This window comes from Mastigoproctus giganteus, chromosome 13 (genome assembly GCF_048544385.1).
Source record: "Mastigoproctus giganteus isolate SK-2022 chromosome 13, ASM4854438v1, whole genome shotgun sequence".
Taxonomy (NCBI): domain Eukaryota; kingdom Metazoa; phylum Arthropoda; class Arachnida; order Uropygi; family Thelyphonidae; genus Mastigoproctus; species Mastigoproctus giganteus.
Window position 1 is genome coordinate 144,210,582 of NC_143587.1, and position 15,562 is coordinate 144,226,143.

General features: G+C 38.0%; 1 protein-coding gene across 2 annotated transcripts in view; it reads left to right on the forward strand.

Moving 5' to 3' along the window:
• Positions 1 to 15,562, forward strand: part of aux (cyclin-G-associated kinase) — a 703,221-nt gene that overhangs the window by 351,656 nt on the left and 336,003 nt on the right. For both annotated transcript variants that reach the window (XM_090387776.1, XM_090387775.1), the window contains exon 9: positions 8,297 to 8,443. In XM_090387776.1, the coding sequence (XP_090243902.1) occupies positions 8,297 to 8,443 (147 nt within the window). The remainder of the gene's footprint in view (positions 1 to 8,296; positions 8,444 to 15,562) is intronic.

Here is a 15,562-nt window from a genome sequence, read left to right on the forward strand (position 1 = left end):
CCAAACCGGTTAAAGTTATCCGATCGCTTCATACCCGTGCAAATGCTGCAGTACGTATACTCCTTGGATGGCGACCTCTACAAGTTCGCATTGGATAAAAAATACAGGCAGAACTTACTCCATCGACTTCCTTCTCAGGACCATGTCACAGGGCATTAGAACCTGCTCCCAAGGACCTGTCCATCACTCCCATGGATCAATCACTACATTGCTTCAACTTTCTGCGCCTGCTCAGATGACTCCAACACTGTAAGAGGACTGCTCCCTGGAGGATAAATTAGCATGATAACATGCTGTTGTGTCATATGTAAATTTTCCATTTGCTTTCATTTCATTACACTTGTATAATTAGTAATAAGATTATTTTTTCTCCTATCTCATCCTTGTTTATTGCAGTGTATTAGCCTTTGTAACCTTTATATTAGACTTTTACCTTGTATTAACCTTTACTGTAAACCCCTGGCTTCTAGCCGTGAAGGGTATTGTGTACGGCATATGCATTTTTTTCGTATGCAATAAAGATTTCTTCTTCTTCTTCTTTCTTCTAATGAATAAAGGGATGGTTGAGTGGGAGACGACAAAGTGGTAATCAATGGACACTGCTCTTTGTGGACAAATGTTATTAGTGGAGTCCCCTAGGGTTCAGTGCTGGGTCCATTGTTGTTTTGTGTATTCATCAATGATTTTGATGAAGGTATATCAGGTTTAATGTCCAAGTTTGCAGATGATACAAAGGTTGGCAGGGTTGTCAATGACAGTAATGATAGAATGGTACTCCAGCTGAATCTAGATAAGTTGGGAAAATGGGCTGAGAAGTGTCAACTGAAGTTTAACATTGACAAATGCAAAGTACTGCCTATGGGTAGAATTAACCGAAGAGAAACATACCAGCTGTGTGGCACTACACTCAGGGAAGTGGAAAGTGAAAAAGACCTCGGGGTAATTGTGCACTGAAATATGAAGTTTGCTGAGCGTTTAATAGAAGACGGGCTGCCAGGACAGGTCATGGAGTCTTGTCAATGATATATCGGAATTTTGCTAGCAGGGACAGGGAGGTGATTATCCCATTGTACAAGGCAATGGTCATGCAACACCTAGAGTACTGTGTACGGGTCTAGAGGCCTCATTTGAGGAAGGATGTAGAGTTCCTGGAACCGAGTATAAAGAAGGGAACAAGATTGGTGAGGCGAACAAAGGGGTGCTCTTGCCAAGAAAGGCTTAAGTTCTGCAAATTGCAACACCTGGAAAGTAGGCATCTGCGAGGTGATCTGATTGAAGCATATGAGGCCTTGAATGGGTTGAGCAAGCTGAATGCTGATAGGATTCTTTCTCTTACTCAGACTAAGAACCTGAGGGGGCACAGTTTCAAATTGAGGAAAGATAGTTGTAGAATAGATGTGCGGAAATTTGCCTTTAGCGTGCGGGTATCTGATTGGTGGAACAGGCTTCCATCTTTTGTTGTGGAAGCTAATAGCCTAAATAAATTTAAGGCTGAGTTGGACAGGCATTTGGAACGAATGGAGGGGTGAAATGGAAGTGTTTTCTTTTTTTTCTTCTTTTTTTTTGGCTGATGCTGCATAAGCTTGCTTTCTTGCATCGCATGCCTCTACTAATGCTAATATATATATATTTTTTTTGATTATGTAAGGGTTGCGTTCCACTGAACTCTGCATAAGTCAAATTTTACGTGTCAGAATTTCCCTGAAGGCTTATACAGCACTCGCAAATATGCTTGCTGAATTTGATTGAAGCAAAAAAGCAATGTTCGACAAACATGTAAATAGAATTATTTATTAAATTTTTTTTATCTCATGTGTAGGAAAAATTACAAATGAAGGGAGGGGACAGGCATAATTCAGCAAGTTTTACCTTTCGAGCATCTTTGCCAGAATCAACATCTCCAGCTGATAAGTACGCCACTGCAGAGGTTGAGGGCTGTGGAAATTTAGAAGTCTTTACGAACACATCACAAAATATCTCTTCTGCAGCATAATTGGCACTGGCGACTTTACTGCATATTTCAATTGTGTGGAAACCAGTGCAATGCTTGAATCTATTAAACCACCCATTGCTTGCCACGAACCTGGCTTGAGGTTCACCATACTTATTCTTAATGTCTTCATAAATGCATGTTGCTTTTGCTTGAATGGTCACTAGACTCAGTGGCACTCACTTCTGAATTTGATTTTCCCTCCATATTATTAATAGCTTTTCCATCTTCTTTATAGCACCTGAATGCTGTTTTGTGATCACTGTTGTTCTTAAATGCCTTGATCCTTCAACATATTCTTTTATAAGTGCACTGTCCTTTAAAATAGTATTTATTGTTGAAGCAGCGAGACCTAATTCCCGTGTGATAGATGACAAACTTTGTCCTGCTTCGTACTTCTTAATCATTTTCATCTTTATTTCTAAATCAATTTTATTTCGTTTCCTAGCACTGCCAATACTTGCACTTTCCATATGTATAAAAAACATAAATAAATTTGTTTTTTATATGAAAAAAACTTCAATCATATAAAAAACATAAATAAATTTAAGTTTTTTATATGATTGAAGATTTCAGTGAAGGGGAACACATTTCACCTAGCATTTCGCCATAATAACGTAAAAACCTACACAATTCCAGTTATTGGGATTATCGCAACTGCAATAAGATAAGAATTTACTACCCATTTATAATAGATTGCACTAACAGAAAAGCCCAATAAACCAGAAAGTGCAAATTGTTTTTATTGTTTTATGATCGTGACCTCCAGAAACATTCTGTAGAAAATTATAAACAAAGCCATTCAAAATTGATTCTTATAACAGAACATATGATAACGATGAAAGGATAGCACTCCATTATAAAAAAGTAACCTTTTAGAGAGATAAATAAATAGCTTAGGTATATAGTGAAATTTTCAACTTCCGAGGTCTCGGAATGAATTACAAAAAAAAAAAAAAAAAAAAAACATGTAATAAAATGTTTTTTTTTTTTTTTTTTTTTTTTTTGCCTGTTACCAGACAGCCAGCACTAAGGTAATCTGTAGAAATGCAGGGAAAATACATGGCGCACTCCTTATCGATCCTGGAAAAAACATCGCAATGTGAACCCAATAGGGTTCACATTGCGATGTTTTTACAATACCTTCATTTATTCCTACGGGATGCAAAATACGTTTCCAAAATTTTTTTAAGTTTGTACCGGCTGGCAAAAACTTACGTAAAGTCAAATTTATGGAAGTTGGATATTATGTAAGTCGGGGAGTGCCTGTAGTGCAGTTGCTTCCCCCTTTCTTACTTCTTGGGGATTTTAATGGACATTAGCTACACCCTAGGCTAGTGCTAACATCAAATTGGAAGAGGAAGAGTCATAAAGCATATGCTCACTGAAAATGATCTCTCCCTCCTCAGTTTTGGAACAAACACCTTCCACATGCCTACCCATATGTTTTTTGCCTGTTACCAGACAGCCAGCACTAAGGTAATCTGTAGAAATGCAGGGAAAATACATGGCGCACTCCTTATCGATCCTGGAATATAATGGATGTACTGTTGCAGACTTAACTGCAACAGCCAGTGCTCTTGAGGAGACATTTTCCAGAATCTCAGCAGCATCTTATTCCCCAGAATTTCAAGTCCTTAAACACAAAACTGAAAAAAGAGGCATTGAATAATTTTACATTCAAGGGTTTACCCATATAATGAGTCATTTACCATCCACAAGCTGAAGGTTAGTGCTGTTGAACAAGATGACATTTGTTATGAAATGATTAAGCACCTTACACCAGAATTCATGGACCTCCTGCTCTTCCTATAAAACAGAATATTCCTTGAAGTGCAGTTTTCAGACACCTGGCACAAAGCAACTTTTCTTGCTTTTTCTAAGCCAGGAAAGGATCCTAAATCTCCAAAAAATGATCCTATTTCTCTGACTAGCTGTTTGTGCAGAATATTAGAGAGAATGGTTAATTCACTCTTTATGGTACTTAGAATCAAATGACCATCTCTACTGCTTTCATTACAGGTTCTAAAGGAACAGGTCCACTTTGACCACTTAATGAACTGGAAACATCTATTTGAGATGCTTTCCTGAAAAGAGAGCACCTGGTGTGCTGTCTTTCGTTTGTTTTTTCTTTGACATGGAAAAAGTGTAGGCACAAATTGGAAATTTGGTATTTTAAAAGATCTTTATATCCTTAACTTTAGAGGTCATCCTCCCTTTTTTTTTTTTTTTTTTTTTAACTTTTTATCCAATCATCTTTTCCAAGTTTGAGTAGAATTCACCCTTTCTCAGTCCTTTTGACAGAGGAGGGAGTGCTGCAGGGATCCATTATAAGTGTTATTCTAGTGTTTTTGCTGTTAAAGTAACCTCCATTACCAAACAGTTTCCTCCAACTGTAAACATTGCACTTATTAGCATTAGTAGAGACATATGATGCAAGAAAGCAAGTTTTTACACCATCAGCCAAAAAAAAAAAAAATCCCATTTCACCCATCCATTCACTCCAAAAGTTTTTCCACTTCTTCCTTGAATTTATTTAAAATATCAACTCCCACAACGACAGATGAAAGTTTGTTCCAACAATCAACCACCTGTTGGCTAAAGTCAAATTTCAGTACATTTGTTCTACAACTTCTTTCCTCAGTTTAAATTTATGCCACCTCAAATGCGTAATTTGAGCAAGAGGAAGAATTCCATCAGCATTGAGCTTGCTCAAGCCCTTTAAGGCCTTATACACCTCAGTCAGATCACCTTGCAGGTGCTCTGACTGAGGTGTATAAGGTCTCCAGACACTGCAGTTTGCAGAACTTAAAGTTTTCTTGGTAAAAGCTACCCTTTATTGCCCTCAGCAATCTCGTTGCCCTTCTTTGTACTCGTTCCAGCAGTTCTACATCCTTCCTAAAATGAGACCTCCAGACCTATATGCAGTACTCAATGTGTGGCCTAACCAACTATTGCCTTATACACCACCTTATATCGCTGCTAGCAAAATTGCTGTATATCACTGACAAGGCCCCATGAGCTGCTCTGGCAGCCTATCTGTACTGCTCAGAAAATTCATATCTGACTGCACAATTACCTCCAGGTGTTTTTCATTATCCACAACATGTCAGTGAGCTCAGCATATATTCCCAGTCATGAAACATAAGGGATATTGAGAGACAACTACAAGAAGTTTTTGATCACCTTCATTCCTAGGCACTGGCCAACAGTTTCAGGTTCTCACAAGAGAAGGCCATTTGGATCCATTTTTGTTGCAAACACTCTGAACCTGAATTAAGACTGGGACAAAGCACCATTTAATATTAGAGACAAAATTCTTGGTACTCATATTTGACAAAAGCTGGCATTTCTCCAACATATTTGTTAGCTATGTACAAAGTGCACGAGAGCTGATAATTCTTTGTGTTCTCTCTCTTCTATTCCTTCGGGTGAGACTGACTTTATTCTGTCTGTATCATGCACCTGTGCAATCAAAATTAGATTATGAGTGTCAGGTATATGCATCTTGCCAGAAGTAGCATCCTTCAGTGGCTTCAACACATTCACCATCAGACTATTCATACTGCAACTGGTGCATTCGGAACATCTCCTGTCAAAAGTCTGTATTTTTGTTTCTTTGATAGAAATAGTCATCTTTAAACTGAACTCTGTGCCAGACTACCCCACGTGGATGTCCATTTTTGGGAGAAGACAGAGTGGCTATTAAATGACACTGCCCTTCATGGATGAATGTTGTGATTGGAGCCCCCCCCCCCAAAGTTTAGTGCTGGGTCCATCATTGTTTTCTGTATTTATTAATCATATTGATGAAGGTATATCAGGCTTAATATCTAAGTTTGCAGATGATATGAAAGTTTCTAGGGTGGTTAATGACAGCAATTGAAATAAGCTACTGCAAGATCTAAAAAACTTAGGAAGATGGGAGTTGAAGTTTAACATTAACAAATGCAAGGTACTGCAAATGGGTAGCAGCAATCCCAGATTAAAATAACAACTGTGTGGTACTACACTCAAGATAGTGGAAAACAGATAAGACCTGGCGGTAATTGTATAATCAGATACAAAGTTCTCTGAGCATTGCAGACACAGCTCATGGAGTTTTGTCAATGATATACAGGAATTTCTTCAGGATGTATAAGGAGATGATTATCACATTGTATAAAGCAATGATCAGGCTACACTCTGAGTACTGCATATAGCTCTGGAGGCTTCATTTTAGGAAGGTTGTGGATCTGTTGGAACAGGTGCAGGTAAGAACAATGAGACTAGTGAGAAGTACAAAATGGATATTCTATCCTGCAGCCATCCTTTTATATTTTATATCATCTTGTGTGTGTGTGTGGTGTGAGAAGGAGCAAAGATTCCATCAGCATTTAGTTTACTTCAGTCAGGTCCTTTCTTGTTCCTAGTTTCTAAATTCTGCAATTTGCAGAACTGAAGTTTTTGGTTCCTTCCTGTTTTATAAAGGACCTTTGTAAATAGGGAAAGGGGTGGCATTGTTCCTTTCCCTTTATACAAGATGATGGTATGACCATATTTAGAAGAAAAACCTTTGAACTCTTAGTGGCAGCTCTATGTTTTTTTGACAAGGTGTGCCAATCGGCATCCATCTGGCTTAAAAGGTGCTGAGCAACTAGACATTCAGTGGGAGAACGAATGAATGAGGTTTATTTTCACTGGTCGAAGAAAGAACTAGTGGTCACAAATATAAATTTTGAAAAGGCTGGATCTTGATCTTATTTTTGTGCAATGTGTTGTAGATATTGGAATGAATTGCCTGCCACAGTAGTTGAGGTTGTGTTTTAAGTTTAAGGAAGAATTGATGGTCACTTTTTGGCAATGGGGAAGGTTTGAGTGATATATATATATAAGTAATGACATTAAAAAGTTAAATAGGTAAATAAGAAAATAAATAAACATGAAGTAGTCATTAGAGGCAGTGAAATACAAATCCTCCACATGATACCCAATATATTACTGAAATTATGTATTGAAAAATTCATACAAATGCCCTTAGTATGGCAAAACTGTAGAGGGAAAATTTAACATGAATCTAACAATTAATCGTAATTGGGAGGGTAGAGAAGGGGTAACAAGACAAACTGTAGCCGAAAGCCTCCAAATAATTTAGAATATTGGATTTAAAATATAATTTAAATCCAATTCATATAAATCCATTTTAAAATTTAAAATATAGAACCAATTGCATATCAATTTAGTGGCATCCCCCTAGTAAGGTACTAGTTCCGAGAAATGTGAAATATCACCAAAAGAGACCAATCAAACTACTAAAACAAAATAGACTAAACTAGTTTAGTTTATTTTGTTATTTTTTTTTGTTTACAATAAAAAAAATGTTTTTCTTATTAAATGTGATATATTTTTTTCAAATTCTGTTGAAGACCTGTTTGTTCTTGCCTATATAAACAAATGAAAAATATGGTTTATTAGATCTCATAATGACAGTTGCAATTTTCCATTGCATTGTATGATACACATTAATTTGGCAGAAAGGTCCAGAATGCTGTTCTGTTCTGTTGTGTTTTAGTTGTAAGATTTGTATTAAAATGTTTCTAGATTAAATTTCTGAAATCTAGATTGAATTTTTGAAAGGAATATATGCTTTCCTGTTTCATTGTAAGGGCTTCTGCATCAAAATAAAACGAAATGTGCATCATGAGTTACAGATACTTCCTTTTTTCTAAGGATTTTAAAATTTCATACTTAGACAGCCACAAATCTCATCAAATATGCTAGTTTGATATATCTGTCTGAGATCCTGTTTAAGAGCTGTCACTGTTACAATCTGTCAGAATTGTGAATTATGGATAGCTCACACTTAATTAGGCATTAAATACTTATTTAATATATTATACATTGTATTTGTGATTTTTGATGGATGAATTTTTGAAATGTACCCCTTTTTTACCACATAGATAATGCAAAAATTAGTTTATTAAGTGCTTTGACTTAATTCCTAAACTTATTACAAAGGTGACATTTCAAGATTCTTGTGAGATCACATCATCAGACCATACTGGACTAAAATAAAGGGAATATAGGGAACATTTACATTCTTAAAATTTTTACAGTAATGCTGAAATAAATGAAAAAGTTTTTATAAATTAATTATACATAAAATGAATAAAATCACAATATACAATTTTAGTTAGATAACTATAAAAACCTAAAGCCAAAATGTACGTAAAGCCATATAACTCGTGATTGTTACTCCTTAATAAACAGTATGGTGATTGCATAATGAATGTAATGTAATATGCTTCTTTCTTTTTTTTTTTTTAGGAGGGACATTGCAACTTAATCCCGTGGATAGGCCTAACATTCATGAAATACTGGAAAGATTAACAGAGATTTCAGAAGCCAGGCATATCAACCTTACTGCACCCTTAAGATTAGGTCAGCCAGTTGGAAGCAGTCCCTCCAGTCCAGGTGAGTTATAAAAATGTAGGGCAAGTCTATAGTAGCTTCATACATTTGGTGTCTCATAAAAGTTTTATCACATTTATATAAAATAAATATTGTGCGAATAATCAACCTCTGGCCAGATATGCTGTAGTATGGCCAGTAATTCTGTTGATTGTTAGTGATTCTCCCATTTCAGTCATTCACATTAGTTTTCTGGGGAAGGGAGAAGCTTGTGTAACTGTTATGTAACATTTTCCTCCCTTTGGGATGGGTATTTTTTTTTTAATTTTTTTTAAAGAAAGATAGCATGTGCACAGTTGTGGTCTGCCTCCTTGTGGCATGAATGGGTACTGGGAAACAGCCTTCCTGTTAGCAAAGTGGCTAGAAACAACTAAACAACAACATGAACACTGCACAAACATAACACCACTCATTTTTGGCCATTTTACAGAGTTAAGTAATCAGCACAGTTTACCGTGGTGGAGTTGAATTTGTGTTCAGGGGGCATCCTACGTTGGATACCAATCACACACACATACATGTTCTTTAATATAAACCCACAAAAGTTATAATCTCAGTGAGCGTTGTTGAGGTAAGTAATCTGGCCACAAAATTGGATCAGCATACCTTATCCATTGACCCAGAAAGTGGAGCTCCAAACAGCCTCAGGCATCCTTAAGGAAAATTGAAATATGCTAATTAGTATCCCAACTGATGCTCCAACGATCTCACAAGATACAGAAAAGCCAAAAATTCCTAAAGACTGTAAGAAAACTGAATCTCCTGCCAACAGCATGGAAGTGGATGTACACTCAGATTATGATGAACCCATGCTAGAACTTCATGCAAATGACACTATGGATACATGATGTCCCATCTTCCCAAAAAGAGACTGAAAAAAATGCCCTGCAGCATACAAAAAACAGTAAGATGAACCCTCCACAACTAAATCTAAATAATGCACATCATACAATGAAACTGCAGAAAACAAAGCAGTTATTCTGATGACTTAAAGGATTTACTCACTCAATTCAAGTCTTCTTGTGCATGCCTACAGGAAATATTCTTGTGCCCCCAAGTTTCACCAAAATTCTTGAATTGCATCATGTACAGACAAGATAGGAGCTCAGAGTCTCCTGCCCATGGAGGAGTTGATCTTATTAATTCAAATACATTATCCTGGCCTCTCCAATTATGAACCTCCCCCTCCTTGACGTGGACACCTATATGTGGTGACCTCCCAGTGATGCTGCTGGTCCTCCAGATTAGCATCACTGGGATCCAACGCCCACAGTCCAGGTTCCAGGCTAACATCAATGGAATCTGGCATGTTTGCCATGGCTGCGACCTGTGGAAATATGGAAAGGGGGATCCTGGTGGTTGAGGAACCCAGCTTCAATATGCCACTTTGGCCTTTGCTTCGACAAGACGGATGGCCCTGGATGGCCCATCTAGGATCAGTTGGCTAGTGGATTCGCTTCCGAGGTCAGCAGTGTCAATGCCATGCCCCTACTCTCATGGTCTGAGGGGACAGGATTCAGGCTGGCAGTGGTGTGGTTATGGAGTCTGGGTAGCCCTGACATCCCATTCCCAAGCACATTTATTGCTTGACCAGTAGTGGACATCCCTTTGGGCTCCATGCTGCACTCATGGTGCTCTCTGGGCACTAAATCCACTATAAAAATTAATATGAATCCTGATAAATATATTTGTTCAGGGGCCCCAATCTCCATCCCAATCTGCAAGTAACAATGACGAAAAAGAAAGGCACCTAAAAGACAACAAAATGAAATACCATCAGGGCCTATCTCAAGATTCTTAATCATTAACTCCACCAGCTAAACGCCTATTCGAAAAAAGTCTCCTTTTTTATTCAGAAAGGTTTCGAGCAGTTAGCATGTTCCCCTAAATCAGTTAGGAGACTCCGTTCTGGGGACCTATTAATCGAAACAAAAAATGACAGGCATTCTGAGCAGCTACTCTGAGCAATATCTTTTAGAGGAATACCGATAACCGTGATAACAACATCGAACACTTAACTCATCGAGAGGTGTCACTTCAGAGTAGGACCTTCTCGAGAGTTACCGAGGAGGAAATCTGATCTGAACTGAAACCACAGGAAGTGAATGCTGTTAAGGGAATTTCTGCTTGTAGGGATGGGAAACTTGTTCCCATTAGAAACCACATCCTGACTTTCAATTCACCAATATTTCCTAATAGGATTAAGTCTGGCTATATCAACTGTGCAGCCCTTCCATGTAATGAGCAGCAGCCTAGAGAGCAGGTTGCTGGGGGTTTCAAGAGCTGTTGGGTGTCATCATGGAACAAGTAAATAGATGGGCTGTGTCTAAAGGGTAAGAACAGGTGCATATATACTTGCGTGTACACCAGTGCTAGAAGTAGAGTACAAGCGTTTCCGTGGCCAAGCAATTATTGCATGTTTATAAAGCGTTTTTCCTCCTAGCTACAGAGTTTTCCTTGTTTTTTCTCATAGTATTAAAATTTTCTGTTAAGTAGCTCTACTTACTTAAAAGCACTAAGAAGAGAGCCCAGAAGAAGGCAAGTACCTTTTTCTTTAATTTAGCTAGCCGTACTAACTTAATAACTAACTCTACGCTTGGCCACCAAGCGGCACTGCTCCTGCCTACCTGTGGTGGTGGTGGTGGTCCAGTAGCCTGGGTGGTAAAGGCAAACCCCCAAGGCTAAAAGGAGCCATCATGGATAAAAAAAAAAATCATTATCCAAACTCAGAGCCTTTGAGCTCAAGAGCGGAAGCATCTAACAGTGACCATGACTCAAGTCAACCTAAAAGACTGCGAAGAGAAGCAGAATGTCATGATGATTCGAACTTCCTGATGATTCATTCCCTATCCGCCCAACCTGTGGGTAAGTTATCACCATTCTTAATTCAGAAAATCTTGGAATCTATTGCTTGGTCACGCAAAAATGGTTAAGACTGCAATCCGGAGACCTGATAGAAACAGCCACCTCAAAACATTCTGAGCGGCTGCTAAAAACAACAACGTTTGGTGGGTTGACAGTATCAATTACTCCCCACAAAACACTAAATTCATCAAAAGGTGTCATCAGCGAATGGGACCTAATTACAGTCTTCAAAGAAGAACTACTCCAAGAACTCAGTAGTCAGAAAGTAATAAATTTAAAACGGATCATGATGAAAAAAGGTAATAATAATAATAATTTATTTAACCCTATTTTATGTTACACTTTTTTGAGAGATAACACCAAAAAGGGAGGGAGGACACATAAGCCAATGGCTTTTTTAGGGAGTGTTCCCTTAATAAATAATGAATATACAAATATACAATTGAAAAATGTACAGTTCTGAAATTGCACAGGTAATGTTCAACAGGAAAGATATAAATAAATTGGAGTGTTTTCTACATTTCTTTACAGAAGACTTTGAAAAGCATCACTACTTATAATATATAATTGTGAACATTTTTACAATTAAATGAGGAGAGAAAAGAAAAATGATGAGATACATGCACAGAAATTTACAAACTATTTGCCAACTGCTTCCTTTAACATTTGTACATTATTTCCATGTTGATGTTTTTAAAATTCAGGAGTTGAGTGGAAGGTAATTTGAATCAGACATCCCTGGTGATGTGTTCAATTAGTAGTTTCTTGAATTGATTTAGTGAAGTGACATTTTTGATTTTTGCAGGAAGTTTGTTCCAGGTTTTAGCACCTCTATTTTATACTTTTCTGACCTATGGCTTTTCTGAAAAGCGGAATCTTCAGGTTGGCTTCATTTCTTAGATTATATGATATTTCTTCTTCATCTGTGGTTATGAAAAAGGATCTGAAGAGAGGGGGAAAGTCTGCTGTCTTCATAGCATTATAAACAAGGATCGCCTCGGCTTTCTGCAATAGCTGGTAGATGCTCAGGAGTCTCACTTCCTTGTATCTTGAACTAACCAATGCATTCCAGGGAAGGCCCAAATTTGAATGAACGCATCGATTGAGAATGGAGTTGATTCTCGCAAGGTTTTCTTTGCTGGTGGTACCCTATGAGATGATTCCATAGGTGAGGTGCGGAGACACCCATCAGAATCTGAGAAGAGAAGGAGACACCCAGGCGGAGGCCCTGGCGAGTATTCACGCTAGTGACGAAGTTTTCTTTCGTAGGGTTATCATTTGTTTTGCCCAACTTTGCTTATCATCTAGCCAGATTCCGATAAACTTGGTTTCATTCACCCTTTCAAGTTGTTTTTCTTTGTATGTTACGTTGGAGTAAGATGGAAATCTTACTCCAACAAGATCCATCATTCTGACATTTAGCACTCCAGACTTACCATCCTCTATTAAAGCTAGTTATTTAAATTGTCAGATTTGACCTTACATCCCGAATCCTGTTCATTGCTTGAAATGCGGTCATTCCCAGCAGGCTTGTCGAGGGGAAGCCATATGTCCCATCTCCGGCTCTAAAGATCACACCCAAGTGGATTGTTCAGTCAAAACCCCTGTTTGTCCAAACTGCAAAGGAAGCCATCCAGCCTTTTCCAAAACTTGTGAGCTATGGATAACAGGAAAGAAAATTCAAAAATACAAAGTTGAAATTAAAGTCACGTTTCCTGAGGCACATAGACAAGTTATGTCGACCATGCCTAGTGGTCGTTCTTATGCAGCTCACACTCGTAACTTTGTTTCTACTGCAGCTAAAATGGATGTATCAGTTCTGCCTAACACCTCTCTAGTGAACTGGCTTAAATCTATACTTTCGACCTCTAAAAAAGATAATCCTCATAATCCTCCAAAGAAAATTAGCGAAGCCACAAATACTCCAATCAGCATTCTTACTCATATACCCATTGGTCCCAGTTCAAAAAGAAAAATTAAAATCTGAATCAGTCTCTAAAAAAATGGAATCGCCCACCAACAATATGGATGTAGATGAGCTACATAATGAGGAGCCCATTCTAGAACTCCATGCAGATGACACCATGGATATTGAACGCCCCACATTCTCAAAAAAAGGACCCGAAAAAATGTTCCACATACCAAAAACAGTCAGATGAATCATCCTCAGGTAAACCTAAATAATGCATGACATCATACAATGGAATTGCAGAGGACTAAGCAGTGATTCTGATGACTCACGAGAATTAATAACTCAATTCAATCCCATAGGTGTATGCTTACAGGAAACATTCTTGTCACCCCAAGTTTTGCTAAAATTTTCAAGTTATACAATGCATTTACAGACGAGATAGGAACTCAGAATCACCTACACATGGAGCAGTTGCTATTCTTGTTAACGCTAACATACCATCCAGGTCGATCCAATTGAGAACTACCCTAAAAGCTGTGGCAGCTCGCATTCCAGTTGGTACATTGTTTCCATTTATATTCTGCCATCTGCACCATTTCTTCTTTCTGAACTTGACAACCTCATTGCACAACTCCCAGCTTCAATTTGTCTTTTTGGTGACTTTAATGGACACCATCCATTGTGGGGGTCTGCCACAATGGATAGAAGAGGCAAATCGATTGAGGAATTCATGTATAATAATGCTCTTAATTTATTAAATTCTGGATCTCCTACCTACATCCACTTAGCTACCAGATCTGCTTCCGTAATAGTCTTGTCAATTTGTTCACCATCCATATTTCCAATCATGACATGGTCACTATTAATCGATCCCTTTGATCACTTTCTTTTTTTATTTGCTTGCTACAAACAGGGGTAACTCGAAATCCCGATCAGCGATCCACTTCGCAGTTTAAAAGGGCAGACTGAGGTGACTACTCTGTCCAAATACTCTTAGATAGATTTTATGTTCAAAGACAACATATTGATGATGTAAACAATTACATAATCAATCTGATTCTGACTTCAGCTAAAACCTCCATTCCAAAATCCATGCTATATCAAAAACAGAAATCACTGGCGGAATACAGATTGTTTAATTGCCAAACAGGGAAAAAACCCTGCTTGGAATAATTTCCGCAAGTATCTCACCACTTGTAACCTAATTGCTTTTAAAAGGCTAAAAGCAAAAGCTAGAAAAGTTAGGCGGAAAGCAAAACAGGATTCATGGATTTCTTTTGCCTCAACCATCACCAAAGACATGGATACATGTGTCATCTGGAAAAGAATACAGGCATTAAATGGCAAATTTGCTCGGCTGCCCTCTCTGATACTTAATTGGAAAGGGAAAGACATTTCTACTCCTGAAGAAGTTGCAAATGCATTAGCAGAATCATTTGCAAAAATCTCAGCTTCTGCCACCTATGCATCCACCTTCCAGAATATCAAAGCAGGTGCAGAACGGTATAAAATAAACTTCTTCATGCGCCGCTCATTTCCGTACAACCAACCATTTACATTAATAGAACTTCAAGAATCATTAAACAGATCTTCCAATAGGCGCTGCAGGTCCAGATGGAGTTCATTACATTATGCTAAAGCATTTACTTGGAGAAGACTTGTGCAGCTCACACTCGAAACTTTGTTTCTACTGCAGCTAAAATGGATGTATCAGTTCTGCCTAACACCTCTCTGGTGAACTGGCTTAAATCTATACTTTCGACCTCTAAAAAAGATAATCCTCATAATCCTCCAAAAAAAATTAGCCATTCATTCATTATCCGCAAGTAAAAAACCAGGAAAACCAGAAAAAAATCCTTCCTGTGTTGAAAATTACCGGCCAATATCTCTTACTAGCTGCATCGGAAAAATTTTCGAAAGAATGGTTTATACTAAGCTCACCTACATCCTGGAATCAGAGAATCTCCTTCCAGATCATCAGTATGGCTTTCGAAAAAATACATCAACCCTAGATCGTTAAAGCCCAGCCTCATATCCGCACTGCCTTTATCATGAGACAACATCTAGTTGTGGTCAATTTAGATCTTGAAAAGGCATTTAATACTACATGGCATCATGATATTATTATTATGGACCTTTACCATCTGGGGGCTTAGGGGCCATTTGCTGGAAATAATTCAGAATTTCCTGCAATTGCGTCTTTTCAGGTCCGATATAAAAACGTACTCTCTACATCTCGCGTTCACAAAGAGGGAGTCCCGCTGGATCAATACTTAGTCCAACACTGTTTTCAATACGAGTTAGCAGCATGACAAAAAGCAGCATTCTTTTTGTGAATTAACGAT